Raw genomic sequence first — 27,034 nt, 5'->3', positions numbered from 1 at the left:
AGTATTAGAGTTTAGCACAAACCCGCCGTGAAGCGTCAGCGGCAGTGACGTCACGCGACGCACTGACGCCGCGCAGGAAGGGGCGGAGCTTCAGCGCAGCTGAGCGACGTGTTCTAATCACACGGTTAGCTGCACGTTCATCAAAGAAGACATGGTGTTATTAGAAAACGACGCGGTAAGAGCACTTCATATCTCCCGTTCAGCGGTTACCAGTCGGTGATATTCCTGTGCTGCACGAGAGATTCTGAGTTTGCGTGTTTAATCGGGCGGCGTCGAGTCCAAACGTGTTAGCAAGCTAAGTCCCACAATCTCCACACACACTGATTTGTCTCGACTGACTCGTGTTGCAGCGGTTTTCAGCTCATATTAAAGCAGTCGTGTTATTATGTACTGTAAATAATGTTCAGGTTAGAGTTTAGGGTAACTAAGCACTTCCTGCTTCGTTGTAATAGGAGAAATCTCAATAATCCACAAGATGAAGTCTCTTCTGCTCACCGAGCCTGCATTTATTTGAGCAGAAATACAGCAAAAGCAGTAAAAATCTGACATATTTTTACTATTTAAAATAGCTGGTTTCTATGTGAATATCTGTTAAACTGTAATTTATTTCTGTGATCAAAGCTGTATTTTCAGCATCATTCCTCCAGTCTTCAGTGTCACGTGATCTTCAGAAATCAGTATAATATGCAGATTTATTATCAGTGCTGAAACTGTTGCTGCTTCATATTTTTGTGGAACCTGTGATACTTTTTTCCAGGATAAAAAGTTAAAAAGAAGAGCGTTTATTTAAAATAGAAATCTTTTGTAACGATATACACTAGTGTTCAAACTTCAAAAGTTTTGGGGTCAGTATTTTTTAAGTTTATTTTTTAAACAAACTAATGCTTTTATTCAGCAAGGATGTGTCAAATTGATAAAAAGAAAGGAAATAAAGACTTGCATTATTCGAAAAGATTTATATTTTAAATAAATGCTGTTCTTTTTAACTTTATAGATTCATTATTTATTTATAAGCAGGTCCTCCACCAAGTAATATTCTTAATTTCTTAAAGGGGTGGTTCACCCAAAAAATGCAAATTTCCTCATGATTTAATCGCCCTCAAGTAGTGCTGGGCGGTACACCGGTTCATACCGAATACCGGTGTTTATTTTTGTTATGATATACATTTTTTTAATACCGCAATACCGGGGTATGTTGCTTAAACAACGTTCGGGACACTGTTTGAGAGGGGTCTCTTTTCACTGCTGCACTGTGGTGAGGGAACATCTGTATGTGTTACACAGAAGAACTCATCCACAATATCCACATTGACCGCCACAAATATCCACCGCCCGCTGCCATCAGCTCCCGTGTCTCTCAAACACACACACACTCACTTTCACACACACACTCACTCACACACTCACTCACTCACACACTCACTCACACACACTCACTCACTCTCACACTCACTCACTCACACACACACTCACACACTCACACACACTCACTCACCACACTCACACTCACACTCACACACACACACACTCACACACACACACACTCACACACTCACACACACACACTCTCTCTCTCACACACACTCACACGAGCGCGACTTTAGCACTAGATTTAGCAGCTTTCTTCCATAGAATATTCATACTGACAAACCTAGAGACTTTTCTGGATAAACCTTAGCTATGGTTCAGTTGGAGGATTTCTCCAGTGCTGTCCCGTGAACGCGAGGTCTGACTTTCCCGGAGAAGTGTCTTCCTCTCAATCAGTAGAAGATATGGTTAACACTCGGTCATGCATGAAAAAAAAAAATACCGTCATGTACCGTGAAACCGGTATAATTTTGAAAAATACCGTGATATAAATTTTTGGTCATACCGCCCAGCACTACCCTCAAGCCATCCGAGGTGTATATGACATTCTTCTTTCAGACTAATATAATCAGAGTTATATTAAATAATGTCCAGGTTAATCCAAGCTTTATAATGGGAGTGGATGGTAGCCAAAAAAATTGGACCCATTCAATTAAATTCATTTATCGCTCTCTCGCTCTCTCTCTCTCTCTCTCTCTCGCTCTCGCTCTCTTGCTCTTTCTCTCTCTCTCTCTCTCTCTCTCTCTCTCTCTCTCTGTCTCTGTAGTTTCTGACTGAACTCACTCGGCTGTTCCAGAAGTGCAGGACCACCGGCAGCGTTGTCATCACTTTTAAGAAATGTAAGTTCATCTGAGTTATTATTAGATTCTTCTAATTCAGCATGCAATAAAAATTTCTCTGTTATTTTTTAAATATATTTTAACATTGTGTTATTTTTTTACATTTTTAAAATGGTTTTTTTAAACTATTTAAAACCCCCCCCCCCCCTTCCCAATATTTTGGATTTTTTTTTAATACTAAAATAAAAACAAATTACACCTAAATTGTAATATTTAAATGTGTGTAGGAATAATATATTAGTATTATTTAGGTTTAATTTCTGATTAGTTTTATCCCCCCCCCTGTCGGTAATTAAACTTTTGTTAGTTGCAAAGGCAAGATTTCTAGTTTACTAATTATCTAATATTTCTATTTATTTCAGCTTTATTGCAATTAACACTTTTTTATGTATATAGTTTTAATGACACTAATACATTTGCCTTTTGAGCTCTGCACAGTTTTGATGTATTAAATGATGATCCTGATCTGCAGATGACGGCAGAACGAAGCCGGTCCCCAGAAAAGGCCATCCAGAGACATTTGAAGCGGCCGACAACAAATGTCTCCTCAGAGCGTCAGACGGCAAGAACAAAATCAGCACAGTGGTGAGAAAACCGCATTCAATCACACCTGTGAGAGTGAGTGTGTGTGTGTGTGTGTGAGAGAGAGAGAGAGTGTGTGTGTGTGTGTGAGAGAGAGAGAGAGTGTGTGTGTGTGTGTGAGAGAGAGAGAGAGTGTGTGTGTGTGTGTGAGAGAGAAGTGAGAGTGTGTGTGTCTTGTCTGTGTGTGTGTGTGTGTGTGTGTGTGTGTGTGTGTGTCTGTATCTTCTTACTCAACCTCAAGACTGATTTGAGTCAGATTACTCTGTTACTGGCACTACAACATACTTTGAAGCTGAAGTGTCCAAACAGGACCAAACCTGCAGAAATTGAAAATATATAAATTGATTAAAAAAAAAAAAATTTGTTCATTAATTACTTGTTCCCATTCATTCAACTATTATTCATGTATGTATTTATTTATTTTCTGTATTTATTTGTGCATTTATTTTTGGTTGTTTCATTTATTTATTTTTGTACTCATTCTTATATTCTTGTATTTTATTCCTTTATGAATTGGTTTCTGTATTTATTTTTACATTTTTATTGTCAAATTTTTTTTTTTGATGGCATTTATCACATTTCTTGTCACTTCAGTTTTCATGTTTTGTTTTCACATTCATAAAGTGATATTTGCTTTGGGAAGTAGCTGGATATTATTTAACATCTGTTTTAATGTGTCTTTCAGGTCAGCACCAAAGAAGTAATTAAGTTTCAAATGGTGAGCTGTTATATTACTTTATCATTTAAGACTCGAACCTCAGACCTTTTGGTCACAAGTCCGACTTTCCCCAAATCACATCCAAAACACTGGATATGGTTTTATTTACACGAGTCTGTATTTATTGTCCCTCATATCAGTGTATTGTCTGTTTCACAGGCGTATTCAAACTTGTTGCGAGCGCACATGGACGGCTTGAAAAAGAAAGACAAAAAGAGTAAAAGCAAGAAAACTAAAGCCACGCAGTGATGGACGGTAACAGAGAGGTCTATGCCACCTTCCCATCAGCCCCTGCGTCTGAAAACCTGCCAACCTTCCTCTTCTGCTGATCCACGACCAAACAAAGCAAGCACGCAGAGCTCCGTTTACTACAACATACTAGGCTTAATGAGCGTTTTGGGTTCTGTAGGTGAAGATTGTGTTGGTCCGGAATCCATCACTTTTTATATTTCAAGCCGTATTTTGATTTTTTTTAATATGCTGAGTGAACGTTACAGTCAGTAACTTTCTCCTCCTGTCGTTATAGTTCAGTTCTCTGCTGTTCAGGTCTTTTTTTAATTGATTTTGTTTGAAAGATGCCCTTTTGTTGATTGACCTGTTGGCCGTTTTTGAGGTCTAACAGTGGAGTTTTTATATTTGACCTTAACAAAACCACCGTTGTAGATTTGCAAATAAAAGATCACGTTTATTCACTGATTTCATCATGAGAAAATCCCAAAGACGTTTGGACTGGGAATCACGATCTTGTGCAGGTAACATCTTCAGAAGAGACATGAAGCTTGTGTACTGTAAAAAATGAAGCGTTGAAATAAATACAGTATGTACACGTCAGGGCTGAGAAATTAAATGGCCGTGTTTCTCTTGTCCGGTCGCTGTTTGCTGGAGGTCAGCGTGTGGCTGCGTCTGCTCCGCTCTTCTTCCAGATACCCATCCTTCATGAGCGCCGTCACATACTGAAACAGCGTCTGAGAGGAAAACACAATCACACATGGACAGTACAGCCAGAAAATGTCTAAATATTCACTAACTTTAAAAAGGTCACATGACTTGTTTTAATTGCATGAAATATTTCATGAGCGTAAAGGAACGTTCCACGAAGTGCTAAAACTAATAAGACGTATAAAATAAAGCGCGCACACACAAAAAGAATACTAGAAAACAGAAAATACGAAGATCAAATTCTAAATATTAACAAAAACTGTAATCAAAGAAACTAAAACGACGGGAAAATGTGAAATATTTCGGGACTAAAGAAAAATTACCAAAATAAATATTCTGGGTTAAACACGTTTGTGTAATAGAGTGAAATACCTTTTCAGAAACTTGATATATACATGTGACTCTGGAGCACAAAAGCAGTGTTAAGTCGCTGGGGGATATTTGTAGCAATAGCCAAAGATACATTGTATGGGTCACAATTATACATTTTTCTTTTATGCCAAAAATCATTAGGATATTAAGAAAAGATCATGTTCCATGAAGATATTTAGTAAATCTCCTACCGTAAATATATCAAAACTTAATGTTTGATTAGTAATATGCATTGCTAAGAACTTCATTTGAACAACTTTAAAGATGATTTTCTCAATATTTAGATTTTTTTGCACCCTCAGATTCCAGATTTTCAAATATTGTCCGATCCTAACAAACCATACATCAATGGAAAGATTATTTATTCAGCTTTCAGATGATGCATATAGTTGAGTTTCCATCATTGATTTTGCTTAGGGATGTTTATATATATATATATATATATATATGTGTCCCTGCAGCACAAAAGCAGTGTTAAGTCGCTGGGGGATATTTGTAGCAATAGCCAACAATACATTGTATGGGTCACAATTATACATTTCTCTTTTATGCCAAAAATCATTAGGATATTAAGTAAAGATCATGTTCCATGAAGATATTTAGTAAATCTCCTACCGTAAATATATCAAAACTTAATGTTTGATTAGTAATATGCATTGCTAAGAACTTCATTTGAACAACTTTAAAGATGATTTTCTCAATATTTAGATTTTTTTGCACCCTCAGATTCCAGATTTTCAAATATTGTCCGATCCTAACAAACCATACATCAATGGAAAGCTTATTTATTCAGCTTTCAGATGATGCATAAATCTCAATTTCGAAATATTGACCCTTATGACTGCTTTTGTGCTCCAGGGTCACTCACGCACACACATGCACGCTGTAGTGATAATGACAGCATAACTTGTATTTAAACTGAACTAGTCCTTTAAACCTCACGCTACCGATACAATAATTGTTCGGAGTGCTACTAGGCACTCACAAAGTATTCAATACTAACTTTATTTGTCATTTTGTATTACAAAGACCTAAAGCATTTCACAAATTTAAAAATAGTGTGGTCTAATAATATAGTGTGAGTTTCAGTAGACTGACAGCAGCTCATTTGCATTAAAGAGACACAACAGCATGCTTTTGCTTCCATCTGAAAATATGGGCATTTACAGTGTGTGTAATAAATAGGGTATTTTCACAGATGCATCCTGAGGACACGAGACATTGCATCTTGTTAAAAAAAGGGGGGCATGATAAGAATTAAGAATAAAATTCTTTGTGGTTGTTGTCTTTTATATTATAACAGAAAAAAGCAAAGTCTGTTATATTACCAAAATATTACTTGAGAATGTCCTTTTTTTTCTTTCTTGCGATAAGACAAAACCTAGGAAAATTCTTGTGCTCTTATAAATCATAACATTAGAATTACCTCCATCTCGTTTTAAATCCCCAAAGTGAAGATGTTTATTTTCTTGGGTCATTTCTAATATTAAGCATTGCAACAAAACACTATCTACATATAATCCACGTCATTCAATGAAAACAAAAACTCAGAAAATGATTGAAGTATCTGCTATTTTTTGAAAAAAGTTACTAGATGGACGTATATTAAGAATTCAAGTTTATGTAACTGAAACAAACTTGAAATAAAACAAACATCAGCTTAAACTATAAAAAACATTTTATTTCAGCTAGCTGCCGACATTTCTCATTTTCATTTAGTTTAACAAAGTACTAAATCTATTTTAAAAAACCCCCGTAAAAAAGCACTTGATATATACATGTGACTCTGGAGCACAAAAGCAGTGTTAAGTCGCTGGGGGATATTTGTAGCAATAGCCAAAGATACATTGTATGGGTCACAATTATACATTTTTCTTTTATGCCAAAAATCATTAGGATATTAAGAAAAGATCATGTTCCATGAAGATATTTAGTAAATCTCCTACCGTAAATATATCAAAACTTAATGTTTGATTAGTAATATGCATTGCTAAGAACTTCATTTGAACAACTTTAAAGATGATTTTCTCAATATTTAGATTTTTTTGCACCCTCAGATTCCAGATTTTCAAATATTGTCCGATCCTAACAAACCATACATCAATGGAAAGCTTATTTATTCAGCTTTCAGATGATGCATAAATCTCAATTTCGAAATATTGACCCTTACGACTGCTTTTGTGCTCCAGGGTCACTCATGCACACACACACACTGTAGTGATATTGACAGCATAACTTGTATTTAAACTGAACTAGTCCTTTAAACCTCACGCTACCGATACAATAATTGTTCGGAGTGCTACTAGGCACTCACAAAGTATTCAATACTAACTTTATTTGTCATTTTGTATTACAAAAGCCTAAAGCATTTCACAAATTTAAAAATAGTGTGGTCTAATAATATAGTGTGAGTTTCAGTAGACTGACAGCAGCTCATTTGCATTAAAGAGACACAACAGCATGCTTTTGCTTCCATCTGAAAATATGGGCATTTACAGTGTGTGTAATAAATAGGGTATTTTCACAGATGCATCCTGAGGACACGAGACATTGCATCTTGTTAAAAAAAGGGGGGCATGATAAGAATTAAGAATAAAATTCTTTGTGGTTGTTGTCTTTTATATTATAACAGAAAAAAGCAAAGTCTGTTATATTACCAAAATATTACTTGAGAATGTCCTTTTTTTTCTTTCTTGCGATAAGACAAAACCTAGGAAAATTCTTGTGCTCTTATAAATCATAACATTAGAATTACCTCCATCTCGTTTTAAATCCCCAAAGTGAAGATGTTTATTTTCTTGGGTCATTTCTAATATTAAGCATTGCAACAAAACACTATCTACATATAATCCACGTCATTCAATGAAAACAAAAACTCAGAAAATGATTGAAGTATCTGCTATTTTTTGAAAAAAGTTACTAGATGGACGTATATTAAGAATTCAAGTTTATGTAACTGAAACAAACTTGAAATAAAACAAACATCAGCTTAAACTATAAAAAACATTTTATTTCAGCTAGCTGCCGACATTTCTCATTTTCATTTAGTTTAACAAAGTACTAAATCTATTTTAAAAAACCCCCGTAAAAAAGCTAATAAAATGGACAAAAATGCAAACAGAAAAAATAAAAACGAATTCATTATTAAAATAACAAACATTATTACTACAAAATATAATAGTATAACAATACTACTAAAATAACAATCCAGACAAGAGCAAAGAATGTCTTTTTATTCTAAAGAAAGAAAATACGTTGTTGACATTAAGACAATATTTGAGAATATGAATTTAAACACTTTCTTAAGAGCTTTTGTTGAGAGCAGACCAGCTCGAGATGAAGCTGCGGCGAGGAAAACAGCTCGAGAACTAAAGATCGCTCTCACTCGTGATGCATGAGACAAAGCCACGAGAGAACCGAGACAGAAATGAGGAAGAGTCCAGACATCATCAGACACACCTGGAGAGAACTGTGTGTGTGTGCAAGTGTGTGTTTTATTACCTGCCAGGCCTGCTCCAGTTCAGGAGTCCATCTGTCCTTCAGAACCGGCCGAACAGCGCAGATGAACTCAGCTCCCACATACTGAAACACAACCACACACTACAGCTAATGACAAATGCTTACACTTTACTTGAAGGGGTGTGCATAAGACTGACACATGTCTTGAATATGAAGGAGGTTTTTATGCATGTTTATGACAACTGTCATTAAGTGTCAGTCGCTCAGTTATGTACTTTTTAATGCAAAGATGACATTGTTAGAGATGTCTTTGTTATGGGCTATGGTTAGGGGTAGGGTTAGGTCAAATAATGTCATATTTGCATTAAAAAGTTACATAACAGTGCATTACACTTAATGACAGTTGTCATAAACATGCATAAAACCTCCTTCATATTCAAGACATGTGTCATGTCAGTCTTATGCACACCCCTTCAAGTAAAGTGTAACCTGACAAATATTACTTGAAATAAAATATATATAAAAAAACAAACTTATTCTATTTTATTTATTGTATTTATGACCAAAAATAAAACTACTAAATTACTAAAGCTTTCAAATTAAAGTGAAAACAGAAACATTTTAATTAAATCTAATTCAAAATCTTTAAAAACAATTCTTAACTTCAGAAATTTATATTCGTGTAGAATTTGCCATTTCAGTGAAGTGATCAAACACAGATTTCTCTCACATCGATTCTTCCATCTGGACAAACTTTAGATTTTTCTATCAACAGTATATCTTCTGGTCATGGAGCTTCCATAAAAAATTATTTTTTAATTATATATATATATAAACATTATTTATAATAAAAATTATTTTTAAATAATTATGTACATATATATATATTATAAATAATCTTTACATAAATTCAAAGTGATCACTAGCTGTCAAAATAAAGACAAACAAACAAATACATACAAAACTCTGTGATCTTTTTTTCTATACAACAATATTGCAGAAAAATTTTACATAAAATATACACATGAAAAAAAAATAAAAAATATAATTTTTTATTCCACAGATGATCCATGATCAGAATAATTTACCATATTTTTTTTTTACCGTAAAATAAACGTGAAAAACAGAAAAACATCCTCTGGTAAAATTTCATCAGATCGTGAAAAAAAAATCTTCTCACAAGTTCACAGTGATCATTACAAATCAATAAATGACAGTTCACTACCGTTCCATTAAAAAAAAAATCTAAGATTATTTACATTTTTTATTCCACAGAAAATCAACGATCAGAATAATTTGACCAGATACTTAAAAGGTGTTTTGTTGACAACATTTGAATTTTTTATTTATGTGTATTTTCTAATTATTCTTATTTATTTGATCATTTTTGTATAATTCCATGCACACAAACGATGTGTTTGAAATGATTTTTACCCCGTAGTACTTCGGCGGCGCGTTGTAGCGGAAGTGGCTCTTGCCGAGTTCCTGCGCCAGAGTCTCTAAGCGCTCGAGCTGATCGAGTCTGGCCACGCTCTTCTCGATGAACGACATCACGCTGTTCAAACACCACAAAAGAGCTCAATTCAGTCCTACACACAGATTTCATCAGAACATGCTTTGATCGTGTCAGCAAACACCAGGGTCACTCATGTTTCCCTGCATCGGTAGAGTTTAGTGTGACTGACATCAAACACTCGAACTCGAGCGCCGCGGGCACGTCTGTGTGTTTTCATGCTGTGAAGAGCGAGCAGCACGGCCTCATTACAAACACACACCGTCATCATCTTCATCCTCATCATCCTCAACAGCCACTTGGCCTTTAAAGCCGCGGGAGTCTGACAGCAGCGGTGTTTCCAGTAATTGGTGTTCCGGGGATTTTCACACTGAAGCGCAGAGTGGATCAGATAATAATAGTGAACATCATTGTACAGACTCAAGTGTCACTTAACGTTTCCAACACTGGAAACATGTTTTATTACAGACTCACTCTCAGCTCGGCACATAAACTCACACATCCCAGATAGCACAGGTACGTCTGCAAGACGTCTGTTAAAGATCGCTTCATCTGGAAAGCATCTGCTGTGCACAAACATCTGATAGACGTCTCTTAGATGTCACACATTGGTTTTTGACCATTGAAAATGGGTAGGATACAACAATTTGGAGCTGCAGCGCAATCTCGATATCGCTCAGAAAAAAACGGTACAAAAGCTGTCACTGCGGAGCTACCTTTTCAAAAGGCACACCTTTGTACCTAAACAGTCCATATTGGTACCTTAAAGGTACATATTACATTTAGTCATTTAGCAGACACTTTTATCCAAAGCGACTTACAAATGAGGACAATAGAAGCAATCAAAACTAACAAAAGAGCAACAATATATAAGTGCAAATGACAAGTCTCGGTTAGCCTAACGCAGTACACGTAGCAAGCTGTATATATATATATATATATATATATATTATACACACACACACACACACACACACACACACAAAGAAAAAGTATTTATTAATGCTTAATAAAGTGTACATATTAAAGGTACCGCCCCAGTGACAGCTTTTGTACCTATTTTTTTTCTGAGAGTGTATGGGGCCTTAAAAATTAAGATTCCAAAAGAAAGGTTTCTTGGGAACCAGAATTTTAAATCTTATTAAGACGACTTTAATACTTCTTGAGTTACAAGCATGCACATTTTGGAAAAATAATATTTATGACACTCAAACCGGTATGCCCTATACAGCTGTTTTGATAGAGAGAAAAAAACATGCATTTCTAGTTTCAACATTATTTATTCTTCAGACATTCCCCTTTAAAAACAAGACGTATTAGCTGTATACAACGTGACCCACATTTGGTTTTCAACCACTGAACATGGGTAATATTCAACAATCTGAATATGGAGCATCATTGAGGTCCCCATATCTCTGGGACTGAACGATGTAGGGCCTTGAAAATGACGATTCCAAAAGAAAAGTTTATGAAGAACTAGAATCTAAAATCATATTGTTACATACCTCCCCTGTCTAGGGTCAGGGGTGGCCGAAACAAGGAAATTTTGCAAATTAGGAAAAAGAATATTTATGGCACTCAGACAGTTATGTTGAATGCAGTTCTTTTGACAGAAGGAAGCTTCTGAGATATTTCTCTAGTTTCAGCATTATTTGTTCTTCAGACATTCCTTATTAAAAGAAAAGAAGTATCATATTTATGCAAAGTGACCCACATTTGGTTTGTATCACTTAAAATGTGTACAACGATTTACTCCTGGAGCCATATTGAAATTCCACTATCTCTGGAACTGAACCATACAGGGCCTTAAAAATGAAGACGCCAAAAGGAAAGTTTGTCAAGACCCACTATCTAAAAGGATATTAAGATATCTTTAATACTTCTTGAGTTACAGCCATGCAAACTTTGGAGAAAAAACTTGAAACGTGTCGTTTCCCCATTTTTGAATAGTCACCATTGGCACATAATGCAACACAGATTGCTAAAGTCAACAGATTTTACTAAGAGACCTACCAATCTCTGTGTAAAAGTAATATTACGAGGCTGCCATCTTTCTGAAGTCCTTTTTACCGCCCTGTAATTTGGCTCTGAATCTCAGGTGAAAATTGCCATTTTGACCCTCCTCAACAAAAGAATGGATTACTCGGTAAACATACATCCATCACATTTAATAATTTGGCTGTCATCACTATACATGTTTATCTTTCTTCAGAAAAAATATTAGCAAAATCAAAAATTTGAGGTTTCTGAAATTTGGTAGATTTGACACGGAATGACTCGGTTACTGTAAAACAAGACTAGTTTCAGATGAATGCATCAAAGTATTGCAGATGTTTTATCAAAGTTCATGAAAAGCCTTCATAGATACATTCTTACATTGAAATTAAGGTGTCAGTTTACATAAGAATAGATTCATTTACACAGAAATTCATTCTTATTTTACTACTGGCAGTCTAAGTTAATGTGTCCTATACAGTTATGTATTTTTGTATGTTATAATCCTCGCATTATTACAGTGCATGCTTTCATTTCATTGTACATCTAAGTGCATCCCTTACAAAAAAGCACTATGGTGGTACCGCGGTAAAACCACGTCCTTTCCAGTATTCAGACTCTGGATCAGTGTGATCAGTCACGTCACATGGAGTGTGTCAATCAGCGCTAATGGAAAGTGTCACGTCTCGCACTAATAAAGCATAACATCGCCTCTCGCTTGTTTTTCTCTCATCCTGCTGTGCAAATGAAACTAAAGCTCTTGATGATCATGATCCAGTCCATAATGGCTCATTATTTCTGCTCCCTAATCAACACCCTTCTAATGCCTTTATACATATGTTCATAAAAGCCTGGATTGATTTCATGAAGCACAACCACAAACCCAAGCACTTACTACAACAACTCCTATTTATTTATTTATTTAATACAAATTATTTTTAGTCTGTTCTGCATTTTACCTCTGCTCTAGCTTGTAGTTTTTAGCATTGTTTACTATGAATATGAATATCATTGGCTCTGAGACCATTTTTTTGTGATTTTCCTCAAATGTAGGTGCTTTAGATGAAAGTCTCTACTAAATGTATAAATGTCAAAGTAAATAAGGACTCGTGGTATTTTGTGCATAACAACAGAATTCATCAGCATCCACAGAAAAGAGATATAATAATATATTTTTCATAATAATAAAACAGGACTGCTGAGTGGTTTGTGTTCCATGCAAACTTTGGAGAAAAAACTTGAAACGTGTCGTTTCCCCATTTTTGAATAGTCACCATTGGCACATAATGCAACACAGATTGCTAAAGTCAACAGATTTTACTAACAGACCTTACAATCTCTGTGTAAAAGTAATATTACGAGGCTGCCATCTTTCTGAAGTCATTTTTACCACCCTGTAATTTGGCTCTGAATCTCAGGTGAAAATTGCCATTTTGACCCTCCTCAACAAAAGAATGGATTACTCGGTAAACATACATCCATCACATTTAATAATTTGGCTGTCATCACTATACATGTTTATCTTTCTTCAGAAAAAATATTAGCAAAATCAAAAATTTGAGGTTTCTGAAATTTGGTAGATTTGACACGGAATGACTCGGTTACTGTAAAACAAGACTAGTTTCAGATGAATGCATCAAAGTATTGCAGATGTTTTATCAAAGTTCATGAAAAGCCTTCATAGATACAATTATTTGTTCTTCAGACATTCCTTATTAAAAGAAAAGAAGTATCATATTTATGCAAAGTGACCCACATTTGGTTTGTATCACTTAAAATGTGTACAACGATTTACTCCTGGAGCCATATTGAAATTCCACTATCTCTGGAACTGAACCATACAGGGCCTTAAAAATGAAGACGCCAAAAGGAAAGTTTGTCAAGACCCACTATCTAAAAGGATATTAAGATATCTTTAATACTTCTTGAGTTACAGCCATGCAAACTTTGGAGAAAAAACTTGAAACGTGTCGTTTCCCCATTTTTGAATAGTCACCATTGGCACATAATGCAACACAGATTGCTAAAGTCAACAGATTTTACTAAGAGACCTACCAATCTCTGTGTAAAAGTAATATTACGAGGCTGCCATCTTTCTGAAGTCCTTTTTACCGCCCTGTAATTTGGCTCTGAATCTCAGGTGAAAATTGCCATTTTGACCCTCCTCAACAAAAGAATGGATTACTCGGTAAACATACATCCATCACATTTAATAATTTGGCTGTCATCACTATACATGTTTATCTTTCTTCAGAAAAAATATTAGCAAACTGAATGAGCCCTCGAGCACTAGTAAGTGTGTGTGCGGCTGGATACTGACCGCAGGCCGTGGGCACGGAGCTCTCTGCTGGTGCGTAACCTCTCCAGATCCTCCACGTCCCGAAACAGGAAGAAGACATCTTTACACTCGGGATGTGTTTCAAACAACCTGTTACCAAGACAACAGACAATCAGCCCAAACAACCTGTTACCAAGACAACAGACAATCAGCCCAAACAACCTGTTACCAAGACAACAGACAATCAGCCCAAACAACCTGTTACCAAGACAACAGACAATCAGCCCAAACAACCTGTTACCAAGACAACAGACAATCAGCCCAAACAACCTGTTACCAAGACAACAGACAATCAGCCCAAACAACCTGTTACCAAGACAACTATACATGTTTATCTTTCTTCAGAAAAAATATTAGCAAAATCAAAAATTTGAGGTTTCTGAAATTTGGTAGATTTGACACGGAATGACTCGGTTACTGTAAAACAAGACTAGTTTCAGATGAATGCATCAAAGTATTGCAGATGTTTTATCAAAGTTCATGAAAAGCCTTCATAGATACATTCTTACATTGAAATTAAGGTGCCAGTTTACATAAGAATAGGTTCATTTACACAGAAATTCATTCTTATTTTACTACTGGCAGTCTAAGTTAATGTGTCCTATACAGTTATGTATTTTTGTATGTTATAATCCTCGCATTATTACAGTGCATGCTTTCATTTCATTGTACATCTAAGTGCATCCCTTACAAAAAAGCACTATGGTGGTACCGCGGTAAAACCACGTCCTTTCCAGTATTCAGACTCTGGATCAGTGTGTTCAGTCACGTCACATGGAGTGTGTCAATCAGCGCTAATGGAAAGTGTCACGTCTCGCACTAATAAAGCATAACATCGCCTCTCGCTTGTTTTTCTCTCATCCTGCTGTGCAAATGAAACTAAAGCTCTTGATGATCATGATCCAGTCCATAATGGCTCATTATTTCTGCTCCCTAATCAACACCCTTCTAATGCCTTTATACATATGTTCATAAAAGCCTGGATTGATTTCATGAAGCACAACCACAAACCCAAGCACTTACTACAACAACTCCTATTTATTTATTTATTTAATACAAATTATTTTTAGTCTGTTCTGCATTTTACCTCTGCTCTAGCTTGTAGTTTTTAGCATTGTTTACTATGAATATGAATATCATTGGCTCTGAGACCATTTTTTTGTGATTTTCCTCAAATGTAGGTGCTTTAGATGAAAGTCTCTACTAAATGTATAAATGTCAAAGTAAATAAGGACTCGTGGTATTTTGTGCATAACAACAGAATTCATCAGCATCCACAGAAAAGAGATATAATAATATATTTTTCATAATAATAAAACAGGACTGCTGAGTGGTTTGTGTTATTAATGTTAAAACATTATTTTCTCCTTATTTTCTTAAACTATATATAAATGATTTCTTTCCCAGAAAATTTGAGGAAAGATTAACTGGGTTCAATGCCACAAGAAAAAAATATTTACATTTATCATTAATCATATTGCTGTATAAACAAACAAACTAATAATTAATAATAATTATTAATAATAGTATTAATAATAAATAATTTAAAAAGTACATTTAAATGAATTTGATGTGTATTTATTTCCCAGCAGATATTTGGAAAGATTAATTGGGTTCAATGCCACAAGATAAAGCTTACGACTAATAACACTACATGATTTAAATCTATTGTTATCATCTGATGGCAGTAAAGCTGCTCTCACACACACTCACTCACTCACTCACTCACTCACTCACTCACTCACTCACTCACTCACTCACTCACTCACTCACTCACTCACTCACTCACTCACTCACTCACTCACTCACTCATTCTGATGTGAGAGACAACAGCAGATGCACTTTTCACTGGAGGAAGAGTTATTATGGATTATGGACTCATATTTTAGTTTTAAAAAAACGTCTTGATGGATTTGTTTCAGCTTTTGTCTTCTCCAGATGTTAACTGATGGACTGGAGTGCTGTGGATTATTGTGATGTTTTTATCAGCTGTTTGGACTCTCATTCTGATGGCACCCATTCACTTGCAGTGAGACACTGATGCAATGCTACATTTCTCCAAACCTGATGAAGAAACAAACTCATCCTAATCTCTGATGACCTGAGAGTGAGCACATTTTCAGCAAATTGTTATTTTTGGGTGAACTGTTCCTTCAGTGTTAATGAATTACTGTTTTTCTCTGTTATTGTTTTTTTAGTGTGATTTTTGGTGAATTTAGTTTGATTAAGCTTCCAAAAACAATGACACAACAAGCCACAGTCTACAGTGAGGAGGAAGAGCAGAGAATGACATCAGTGCTCGTTTCCTCTCATCTCCTGTGGAACGATAATGAGTTTCTCTGGCTTCAGACAGCTGCGTTTGCCACAGCAGGACCTGAAACCTAGAATAGAAACTGCTCGGAGAAACACACACACTCTCTCAAACACACACACACACACACACACACACACACACTCTCTCTCAAACACACTCACACACACTCATACACACTCACTCACTCACTCACTCTCACACACACACGCTCACACTTACACACACACACACGCATACACACACACACACACACTCACTCACTCTCTCACACACACACACACACACACACGCTCTCACTTACACACACACACACACACACACACGCTCTCACTTACACACACACACACACACACACACGCTCTCACTTACACACACACACACACACACACACGCTCTCACTTACACACACACACACACACACACACGCTCTCACTTACACACACACACACACACACACACGCTCTCACTTACACACACACACACACACACACACGCTCTCACTTACACACACACACACACACACACACGCTCTCACTTACACACACACACACACACACACACTCTCTCTCACACACACACACACAAACACTCTCTCGCACACACACACACACACACACACACACACACTCACACTCATAGTTTTGAAATTTTTCAAAGGTTTAAATGAGATTGTGTCTTCATTTGCAGATTTATCTTCAGTAACAGCTGTTTCACAAATCAATCTGCAAATGTTGTTTCCTGACAAACGAATGTGTCTTAATGTGTTCAGAAAGATACATAAACTGGATTTTTGTTTTGAGTGATTTTGTTTATCCATTAATATGAGCCAGGAAAAAAATGACTTCGGTCCGTAATAAGCCCAGAAAAGACTCAATTTACTGACAAAATGCTAAAGCTTGTCTAATGTTTTATTAATTGTTTTGTTGAGTTGCACTTAAGTGGCTCTCATTATTGTGTTGTTATTGTACAGATTGAAATATTTTCAGACTCTGACAGCTGCATTGTGTCAGCTTACATGTCTGATTTAAACAGGGCGTTCAACAGGAAAACACTGTAGGGTGGGACTTGATTTCACAGTGAATTGATTGGATGTAAAAAGTGTCTCTATACGACAGATCTAAACATTCGAAAGTGTTTTGCATTACATAATGGACTTGAAAACTTGATTTTCTGTTTGTGATCTTTAACAATTTATTGACTAGCTGTCTGACTTTTAAGATGCAATATGCTATATTTTTTATTCTTAAAAATAAAGACAGCTCTTGGGTTCAGAAAATATTTTTTGTAAAATTGATGATATAAATATAAATCCAGCCATTAAACAGACTGTAATATATTACTACATGTTATGGAAGATGACTAGAAAGTATATCATATTTCAATAAATAAGTTGTCAATACATTGACAACTTGCCCCGCTTTGGGATCAACATGTTAAATTAAACATATTAAAAAATAAATAACTAAATAAATATGCATATAAAATTTACAGTTTTTGTTACTTCAAATAAACATTGCCTGAAATAAAAAAAAACTTATTTTATTTCAGCACGTTTTCTTTTGTTTTTTTGTTTAACTTGAAGTACTAAAATAACTAAAACTGAAATAAAAATTAATAAAAACTACACACTTTAAAAAACTAACGAAAATTACAAAAACTCAAAAAATTACTTATTAAAAAAAATATATATACATACGTGTGTGTGTGTGTGTGTTTTACACAGTCAAGAGACTATACAATATTAAGTAAAAATAAAATATATAGCTCAAGTAAAAAATGTGACAACTAGCCCCGGTCTGTTTGGACGAGACATGACGTAATATATCGATTTGTTGTTAAATATTAGTCACTATGTGAAACATCAACAGGTATCAAATATCCCTATCACTTATTATCATTCAACGTGCAGCACAACGGTTTGTTTTCACTTTAATATTTGCGAACTGAAACGTGCATTTTCTGTAAAGCTGCTTTAAATGATATGCATCACGAAAGGCGCTATACAGAGAAACCGGAGTTGAAGAAGAAAATTCTCACCGGACAAACATGATTATTCCCACTTTGGCGATGTCCTCCTGGATGACTTTCCAGGACTCTCTGATGAGCTGGATGTGATCCGGAGTGAGTCTGGCTGGAGCTTCGTCCTCAGTGTGTCTGCTCTCTGCTGTTCTCGGAGTCACTCCGGATCCAGAGATCGCGCAGCCCATCCTGACGCCAGCACGACTCCCTCAGCTCTCAGATAAACTCTGCTGGTGAGCTGTCTGTCTGTCAGCTGGGCGGGTTAGTCGTGTGTCTCTAGCTGTCCGGAGTCAGACCTTCAGAGAGACTGAGGACCTGAAACCTGCTCAGCAGGAGGGGAGGAGTTCATCTTCATCTTCATCATCAACATCATCTTCATCAACAACAACATGTAAAAGATTCTTTGTTGACTGTTTTTAGGAGTCTTAAAACTACAGTATTAATGAAAAATCATAGATATGCAAAAATATATTCCTATTAATATTGAATGGACGCATAATAATGAATTATACAACTTTACAATTATTTATAAAAATATACAAACTATTCTAACATTTGATCTTTTAAAGAGGTCATATGATGCGATTTCAAGTTTTCCTTTCTCTTTGGAGTGTTACAAGCTGATTGTGCATAGATAAGATCCCTGAAGTTGCAAAGACTAAAGTCTCAAAACCAAAGAGATATTCTTTATCAAAGTTAAGACTCTGCCACGCCCCCCTAAAACTGTCTGTCACGCGACTCTGTTCCCCTTCTGTGCTTGAACTGATGGTAAAACTAATGACATTATTTACGGTCTTTACATTTATTTTGAAAGCTGAAGCTTGCGATTATGGTAAGGGGCGTTACATTTCCGACGAGTGCTTGCGGTGTTCGGCCAATCACAATGCACTGGGTCAGCTGGCCAATCAGAGCAGACTGCGCTTGTCAGAAGGAGGGGCTTTGTAGAAAACGAAGCGTTTGAGAGAGGCGGGGCATAGAGGACCTACAATAATGTACAGTATTTGAAAAATAATGTGCTTTTTTGAACATTAAAGCATGTCAACATATTCTGTTACACCAAATAATGCTCTTTAAAAAAGCATCATATGACCCCTTTAAAAAACCTAACTATTGAACACTAGTGTACTGTATATTGTTGGTCCAGGAGGATTGTTGATGTAATAAACACCTTGTAAGAATATAAAAGCATCCGTTACTTGCTTTCAATAAAGTACTTGCCACTGTATATCCGTTCAAAGGTGATCTGTAATCCAGGATAAGATTAAGGCTTGGCTCCTCTTCCATGAAAGTAATTAATCATATCCACGTCCTGAAGACTGATTAAAAAGTGCAGAAACTAATTAAACTGTAATACGGCCCCAAGTCATGCGCAATCATTTTGATACAAGTTTCTTAAAAGAAAAAACAAACACAGAAACTTTGTGAGCAGGACAAAGGAAATAATGATTATAGTGTGGAAAGCTTCTTTTAATGTAGTTTGACAGAAAAATAGAATATGAACTGAACATTTTTACAGAGGTATTGTGCATCATATTTACACCAATTCAAATAAATACAAAAGTGACAGTGACATCATGCACGGAGATAAACCCCACCAATGAGCAGAAAAATACAACCAAAAGCAAGCTAGCTTATAAAATCTCCCATTAAACGACACCCAAACACACATTTTGTGACTGTGCATTAATATGTTGCATTATATATTAATATAATGACCTCATAATGCTGAATGCTGAGAATCATGCAAGCAAATTCTCAGATGAGTGGAATCCCATCTGACCTTTAAACAACTAGAAATCGGCAGCGGTAAGACAGACATAGCAAAATATGTTTTCAAAAAGAGCAGCACTTTAATTTTACACCAAACATTGGCAAACTGAGCACTATTTGACCATTTTAAACTGTACACACCCGGCTGAAAACATTTCAGATTGAAAATGACATCAGTCTTCGTCACGGTTTATCATTCATCTGGCTTAATCTGATTATGATATCCAGTTTTCTCCTCATTAGTGGGGAATGACGTCTTTATGAGATTACTCTCTTTCCTCTGGTCAGTGCTCGAACACAAACAGTGAAGAGACATCAGGCAGTGCCTTTCAAAAAAACTAACAGATTGCATTTAATATTGCAGTGCTTTTCTGAAAACGACAAATTTGCGTGTAGTAAGTTTCTAACAAAAACAGGTGCACTGGTAACTTAGTATGCACTGACCTATTTGTATGTTCTTCCTTATTGCTTTTTATTTCAAAATGTCTGGAAGAAAAAAAAAATTAACCACTTTTCCAAACATTACAAAAATTACAGTACCACAGCCAGCTCCTTTAACAAGTGTTTACATCTCAATGAAATATGCACAAAATAATACAAGAAAATTCTAATATACATATATTTACAAATGCAAATTTCATAAATATATTCTCTGAGGTCCACATGGATCACTTTTCCAGTTGATTTGCTGATAATTCATAACTGGAGGTTAAGATTCATGCTTAACCTGTGCAAGATGTATTACACCTCTCAAACAGTGGCCAAATTACATATTTTGGTATTTAACCACTTTTCCAAACATTACAAAAATTACAGTACCACACAGCCAGCTCCTTTAACAAGTGTTTACACCTCAATGAAATATGCACAAAATAATACAAGAAAATTCTAATATACATATATTTACAAATGCAAATTTCATAAATATATTCTCTGAGGTCCACATGGATCACTTTTCCAGTTGATTTGCTGATAATTCATAACTGGAGGTTAAGATTCATGCTTAACCTGTGCAAGATGTATTACACCTCTCAAACAGTGGCCAAATTACATATTTTGGAGATCAGAATACTAGCTGTAAGTTATTTTAAGGATCTGAGAGTTCGGAGTAAAAATTTTGCATTATAAGTCTCATGTATAAGAAATCCGGTTCTGAAATCTCTCCCGCAGGTTTTTAACCAAACTATGTTGACCGTTCTCTGCCTTTTCCATCCATGCACTAAAGTTCTGCTCTTTACTGTTTGCCATTGCAAGTTCAGATTGTGAAACACCCTCACATCCAAGTTGATTCTCATTATTGTTCTCTCTCCCCATTGCTAAATCACCCTCTTCATGCTTGATCTGGCAGATCCTCTCAACTACAATGAGGTTGTTCTCATATTGACCAGCGTTGCAACCTCTGTCCAGTTGCTCATGTGCATTAGTGGATCCCAAGCTGAAATCAAAAGCATTAACTCTACACAGTGAAGGCAAACCTTCACCTTCAAGGGTCTTGCTGGAACACGTAGAATCTGTGGATGTAGTTCTCTGCACTGATATATTGCAGAATGGATATGAACAAGACACAGAACGTGATGCTCTGGATCTCTCCGATCCGTTCTCCAGAGCTCTTTCTGAAAAAGAAGTACTGCGACTCACTGGGAATGGATGAGAGGAGGCGGATGCATCACCTTGCCTTTGGTTGTTATATTTGGAACGCAACTCTTTGACATCCGGCCAGTGGAAGGTCTCAGTTTGTACGGGACTTTGTGGTCTCTCGGCGTATAATCTGCAATTGAGGAATTGAGAACTTCCAGGAGAACAGAGGCTGGAAGGTGGACTAGTAGTAGTAGAGTCCGGGATAACGTCCTGCTCATTCAAGTTCAGCAACAGTGGCCTGTCAGGCATGCCTATGAACAAAAGAGCAGTGGTTAAAAGCCTGCTTTTGACAAATAAGGGTGTTTTCACAATAGAGTTTACCAGAGAACATAGCAAATCCCTTGATTTCTAAAGGGGATGGTGGGATGCATGGATGTAGAGCAAGGGTGTTCAATCCTGCTCCTGGAGGGTCAGTGGAGTTTCGCTCCAACCAGCTTCAACACATTTGACAGGAATTTTCTAGTGAGCCTGAAGACCTTGATTGAGGTTCAGGTGTGGGGGCAGTTGTGGCCTAATGATTAAAGAGTCTGACTTGTAACCCGAAGGTTGCAGGTTCGATTCTCAATACTAGCAGGTGGGGGGAGTGAATGAACAGCTCTCTCTAATCCCCAATTGCTCCCCGGGCAACGCAGCAAAAATGGCTGCTCACTGCTCCGGGTGTGTGTTCACAGTGTGAGTGTTTACTACTCACTGCTCCTAATATGTGTGCACTAACTTGGATGTGTTAAATGCAGAGGACAAAGTACGAGTACGAGTACCATACTCGGCCTTCACGTCACTTCATTCATTCTTTTATTTAATTAGGGTTGGAGCTAAACTCTGTAGGACAGCGGTCCTCCAGGAACAGGTTTGGACACCATGCGTTTGTGTAAGTGATGTTCAATCATGCAAACAAAACTCTGATATAGCAATCCATTAACCAATGAGAACATGAGTACTTGTGCTTTGGAAATTCACTGTATTCCCACTTGATTTCAATCTGACCCACCTCTATCCACAACCTCTGGCTCTGATGGAGCATTTGATGGATAAGAATGTGCAATATCCATCTCAAGTGTCAAGCCTTTAAGCAAATAAGTCAGTGGTTAAGTGAATACGCCAGTAGTTTCCAATCCTGGTCCTGGAGAACTTCCAACACTGCACATTTTAGTTGTCTCCCTGATCAAACACGAGATCCACTTTCCTGCAGAGTTTAGCTCTAACAATAATCAAAAACACCTGAGCATGCTAATCAATGTCTTCAGGATCATTAGAAAATCACAGGTAGGGGAGTTTGATCAGGGTTGGAGCGTCAGGGTTAAACTCTGCAGCACATTGGCCCTCCAGGACAAGATTTGAAGAACCCTGCTCTAAGACCTCAAATGCATGTCAGATAAGAGAGACATTCAGATAAGAGAGACCAGGATTGGGAACTACTGAGCTACGCCATCGGGCAAAACACTGCAAGTTGGGGGATTGTCCCTCAAGTAAAAGTGAACGGTCAGTTTGGATAAGAATGTGTCTCCAAAACAAAAAAAAAACAAAAAAAATGATAGAAAGAACACCACTTTAACTTGGCAAGTGTGTACTCAGAAACTACACCCACCTTTCTCTTTTCCTGGAGGTCTCTCCTCAATCACCGAAGACAGGTTCTTGGGCACAAAATGGTTCTCCGAGATCTTGGGCCTCTGCCTTACTACCGGTCTGTTGTTTTTGATACGCTGACTGTACTGCCTGGCCAAATGGAACACCTTATTTTTCATCTTCTCCATATCTTGAAGGATGAGTTCATCCTCATTGGCGGACCTTAAGGAGATGATCTCTGGTAGAGGAGGGTGGTTGACCTTGTGCCGCTCTTGTAACTTGTGTTCCTCATTTGGATGCCTCTGGAAATCTTGCATCTTGTCCTTTTCTAAGATGTTGTTGATTGGGGATGAGGTAGAGCTTTCATCAGATTCTTCCAATATTACTAGAGGTTCCCCAAATCCACTATCCGAGCTCACCTTACTGGTTTCTGCTTTCTTTTCTTCACCAGGTGCAGTCATTTGGGAATTCTCTGAGTCCTGATGTTGTTCAGAAGTCCCAGTTATCTCCACTTCCATGTCTTGCCACACTTTAACCATGTCAGATGCAGGCTGGAATTCCTCGTTCCCACTTAGATCTCTAAGCTTGGACTCTTTGCCATTTGCAGGGACCACAAAATCAGAGCTATCCATTGCTTTCTTGTCATCCCCTAAGCCTGGAAGATTAAAGACAGACCATAAAGTTGGCCTTGTGACAGAAGACGCCCTCTTGTGCAATGTCAAATCTTCATCTGCAAGGTCATTGAGTTGCTGGCTGAGACTACGAACTAGGCCTGCAGGGATGTATGAAAGGCTCTCTCTGCGTTTGACAGCAAAGCTGGCATCCTGGTGCTCAGCATGTTTGTAGTACCACTGAATCTTATGTATGAGCAATTGGTCCTTTTTGGAAAGGGTGTCTTGTTTCTTTTCAGATCTTTGGTCTGGTATGAACGGGCTGTCAGGAACAGTCTCTGTAATTGATTCTGGAGTGGACCGTCTAAACTCTTGGCCTTTGTCTTTCTCATGGGACTCAGCACCACTGCTGAGCAAACTGCTTCTTCTACTTTCCGACCGAGAAGATGGGCAGCCCAAGTCAAACGACCCTTCGACTCCTAGACTACTTCTTCGAGAGAGGCTGCTGGCACATCGCTCTGAGATATTGCTTGCCTTGTCCAGTACGGATGAAGACAAGAGGCCACCAGGTGCTTCAACGTCCACATCTACCTCCAAGTTCTGCACATCGTCTGAGAGGTTCCTGCTGGCTGGAGTCCCTTCCTTTTCCTGTACTTCAAGTCCAGAAGGGGATGGGAATACAACACAGTCCTCCATATTATCTCTGATTTCTTGTCCTCTATTATTGAGGTGTACTATCTCTGGATCAGTGTGGCATCCTGCCATTATTGTCCCACACATTTCGGGATAATTATCTGATTGGTCCACTCCTGTCTCCTCTGACTCGCTAAAGGGAGAGAAGGTCTTCGTTCTGCATTCTCCAGTTGAGCTCTAGAAAGTGTACAGAGTGAAGTAAGTTATTGCTACAGGAAGCTGTGAAGAGGATAAGGAAAGAGGATGTAAAGATAACTTAATTCAATCTCCAGCATCTCCCATATGGCTAAGTGACAAGGATGAAACAACAAGTGCAATTTATCTAGCTTTGAGAGACAGCTGCAATTTATATTTCTAACCCTCTCCCCTTCACTGTTTTTATGATTAACCAATTATCAATAGTGAATGCTGAGAAAACAATTCCCACAGTATTTCCAGAAGCAACCTTACTCTCAGAATTCACTTTTATGTGGATGTGTGCAACAATAGCACAAAGGTGAGGGTTTAGCCATTTGACAAGAGTTTATCTGCCTTGTCTTTTTTGAACCCAACATCAGTCATACACAATATATTATAGGGATTAGAAGAGATTAGAAACTATATCAGTAGTTTCTATATGACTGTAGATATTTCAATATGAATGTACATAGTGGCTGTACACAATGCCTACCCAGACAGCTTTTTTGGGATTCAGACACATTCAAACAGGAGTCATTGACAACGAAAGCAGAATATAGATTGAATACTGTCAACACTTTAGTTGGTTTACTAGAGAGAAAGATCCATTATGAGGTTCATAATACATGACATTACCTGTCCAAAGAGAGACAAACTTTCATTCATATCATCATGATTTTCTTTAGTGGGTGTTTGGCTGCTTTTGTTCATTGGCCAATTTTCCCAACAACCTTCTCTCTCCTAAGGATTCAAAGAAAATTACAGGAATTTAACAGATGTAAATGTTCTACTAAATGACAGCGTTCACAGTTGCCATCTGTCAAACATCACTTCAGTGATATTTCAACCTTTCATAAACATCTGCAATTCATTTAAAAGCATCCATGCATTTCAATGCTTTTCCACAGACAACTGACCTTCTGAAATTGTTTTTGTGTGCCATCAAACAAAACACAATGAAACAGGAACCTTTGTTTAATTTAATTACGGAAGGCAAGCCATCCGACCTCCACCCCCAAAATTTGACAGTTAAATTTCCCTTTGAAGTCGAACTTCAATCAATCAAATCTCATTGTGGCTCCAAGTGCAAAAAAACACTTTGAGACACCCGATGTCCCGTATTATTATGCATTGGATCGTAATAACCACAACATGCTGTAAATTTCCCATCATATGTGCATTACAATCTTTGCACATTGACGCATGTACCCTGAAATATAAAACAGATTCTTAAGACATGGGACAAACAATATCAGTCATTAGGTTAGAAAATAACATGTCCACTTTGAAATTATCACTGGAATGTTTGTAACACAAATGTGACCCTGGAGCACAAAAGCAGTGTTAAGTCGCTGGGGGATATTTGTAGCAATAGCCAACAATACATTGTATGGGTCACAATTATCGATTTTTCTTTTATGGCAAAAATTATTAGGATATTAAGTAACGATCATGTTCCATGAAGATATTTTGTAAATTTCCTACCGTAAATATATCAAAACTTAATTTTTTATTAGCAATATGCATTCATTTGGACAACTTTAAAGATGATTTTCTCATTCCAGATTTTCAAATGTATCTCAACTAAATATTGTCCTATCCTAACAAACCATACATCAATGGAAAGCTTATTTATTCAGCTTTCAAACTATTGACCCTTATGACTGGTTTTGTGGTCCAGGGTCACAAATATCAAAATGATGACATTACGTGATCACATACTACCCCTTAAACCACCAGTGGTTCACCTGATGTGAGTTTTTCATAATCTTAATTACCTGTGATTATATATTCTTTGAAGGTCAATGGAATATTTGTCAAAATAATAATAATAATCTGACAATTTCTGTATCGGACAGAACTGACAAATTGAGTGATGCAGAAACATGCATTTAGGTAGAAAAATGTCGTCAGCCCTACAGCCTGTTTTGTATAAATATCTGTCCTGGAATGTTAATGGGATTAATAACCATTTAAAGAGAAAGACAATTCTGTTGTTCTTAAAGAAAAATAAGATAGACATTGCTCTCTTACAAGAAACCCATCTGACTGAGGAAGATCATTGTAAGCTATTGCGTCAGTGGTCTGGACAAATATTTTTTTCTTCATATAGCTCTCATTCAAAA

General features: G+C 36.9%; 3 protein-coding genes across 5 annotated transcripts in view; 1 reads left to right on the top strand and 2 right to left on the bottom strand.

Moving 5' to 3' along the window:
* Positions 1–51: 51 nt before the first annotated feature.
* Positions 52–4,333, top strand: srp14 (signal recognition particle 14). Its single transcript, XM_016244298.1, has 5 exons — positions 52–175; positions 2,135–2,207; positions 2,680–2,792; positions 3,475–3,507; positions 3,667–4,333. Exons 1-5 carry the CDS (start codon positions 152–154, stop codon positions 3,754–3,756), a joined length of 333 nt encoding a protein of 110 aa, XP_016099784.1. The 5' UTR covers positions 52–151; the 3' UTR covers positions 3,757–4,333.
* LOC107560185 (neuroglobin-1-like) lies at positions 4,061–18,674 on the bottom strand. The gene is made up of 5 exons (XM_016244297.1): positions 18,475–18,674; positions 14,106–14,213; positions 9,712–9,832; positions 8,320–8,400; positions 4,061–4,472 (listed from the first exon to the last, which is right to left on the bottom strand). Exons 1-5 carry the CDS (start codon positions 18,642–18,644, stop codon positions 4,350–4,352), a joined length of 603 nt encoding a protein of 200 aa, XP_016099783.1. The 5' UTR covers positions 18,645–18,674; the 3' UTR covers positions 4,061–4,349.
* A 2,337-nt stretch (positions 18,675–21,011) lies between these two features.
* LOC107560184 (pleckstrin homology domain-containing family G member 3-like) overlaps positions 21,012–27,034 on the bottom strand; it is a 62,428-nt gene continuing 56,405 nt past the window's right edge. For all 3 annotated transcript variants that reach the window (XM_016244293.1, XM_016244296.1, XM_016244294.1), the window contains 3 exons: positions 25,545–25,649; positions 23,450–24,908; positions 21,012–22,115 (listed from right to left, as the gene is read on the bottom strand). In XM_016244293.1, the coding sequence (XP_016099779.1) occupies positions 21,358–22,115; positions 23,450–24,908; positions 25,545–25,649 (2,322 nt within the window). In that variant the 3' untranslated portion in view covers positions 21,012–21,357. The remainder of the gene's footprint in view (positions 22,116–23,449; positions 24,909–25,544; positions 25,650–27,034) is intronic.

Source organism: Sinocyclocheilus grahami, unplaced genomic scaffold (genome assembly GCF_001515645.1).
Source record: "Sinocyclocheilus grahami isolate Dianchi unplaced genomic scaffold, SAMN03320097.WGS_v1.1 scaffold713.1, whole genome shotgun sequence".
Taxonomy (NCBI): domain Eukaryota; kingdom Metazoa; phylum Chordata; class Actinopteri; order Cypriniformes; family Cyprinidae; genus Sinocyclocheilus; species Sinocyclocheilus grahami.
This window is presented reverse-complemented; position numbering and strand designations above follow the sequence as displayed.

Excerpts from the sequence above, each read along its gene's own strand:
- srp14 (XM_016244298.1), top strand. The coding sequence starts at position 152 with ATGGTGTTATTAGAAAACGACGCG. Across the intron at positions 176-2,134 it reads TGTTATTAGAAAACGACGCG|TTTCTGACTGAACTCACTCG; the intron begins GTAAGAGCACTT and ends CTGTCTCTGTAG. Across the intron at positions 2,208-2,679 it reads TGTCATCACTTTTAAGAAAT|ATGACGGCAGAACGAAGCCG; the intron begins GTAAGTTCATCT and ends CCTGATCTGCAG.
- LOC107560185 (XM_016244297.1), bottom strand. The coding sequence starts at position 18,644 with ATGGGCTGCGCGATCTCTGGATCCGGAGTGACTCCGAGAACAGCAGAG. Across the intron at positions 9,833-14,105 it reads CTCCGTGCCCACGGCCTGCG|CGTGATGTCGTTCATCGAGA; the intron begins GTCAGTATCCAG and ends GTGTTTGAACAG. Across the intron at positions 8,401-9,711 it reads CGCCGCCGAAGTACTACGGG|TATGTGGGAGCTGAGTTCAT; the intron begins GTAAAAATCATT and ends GTTGTGTTTCAG.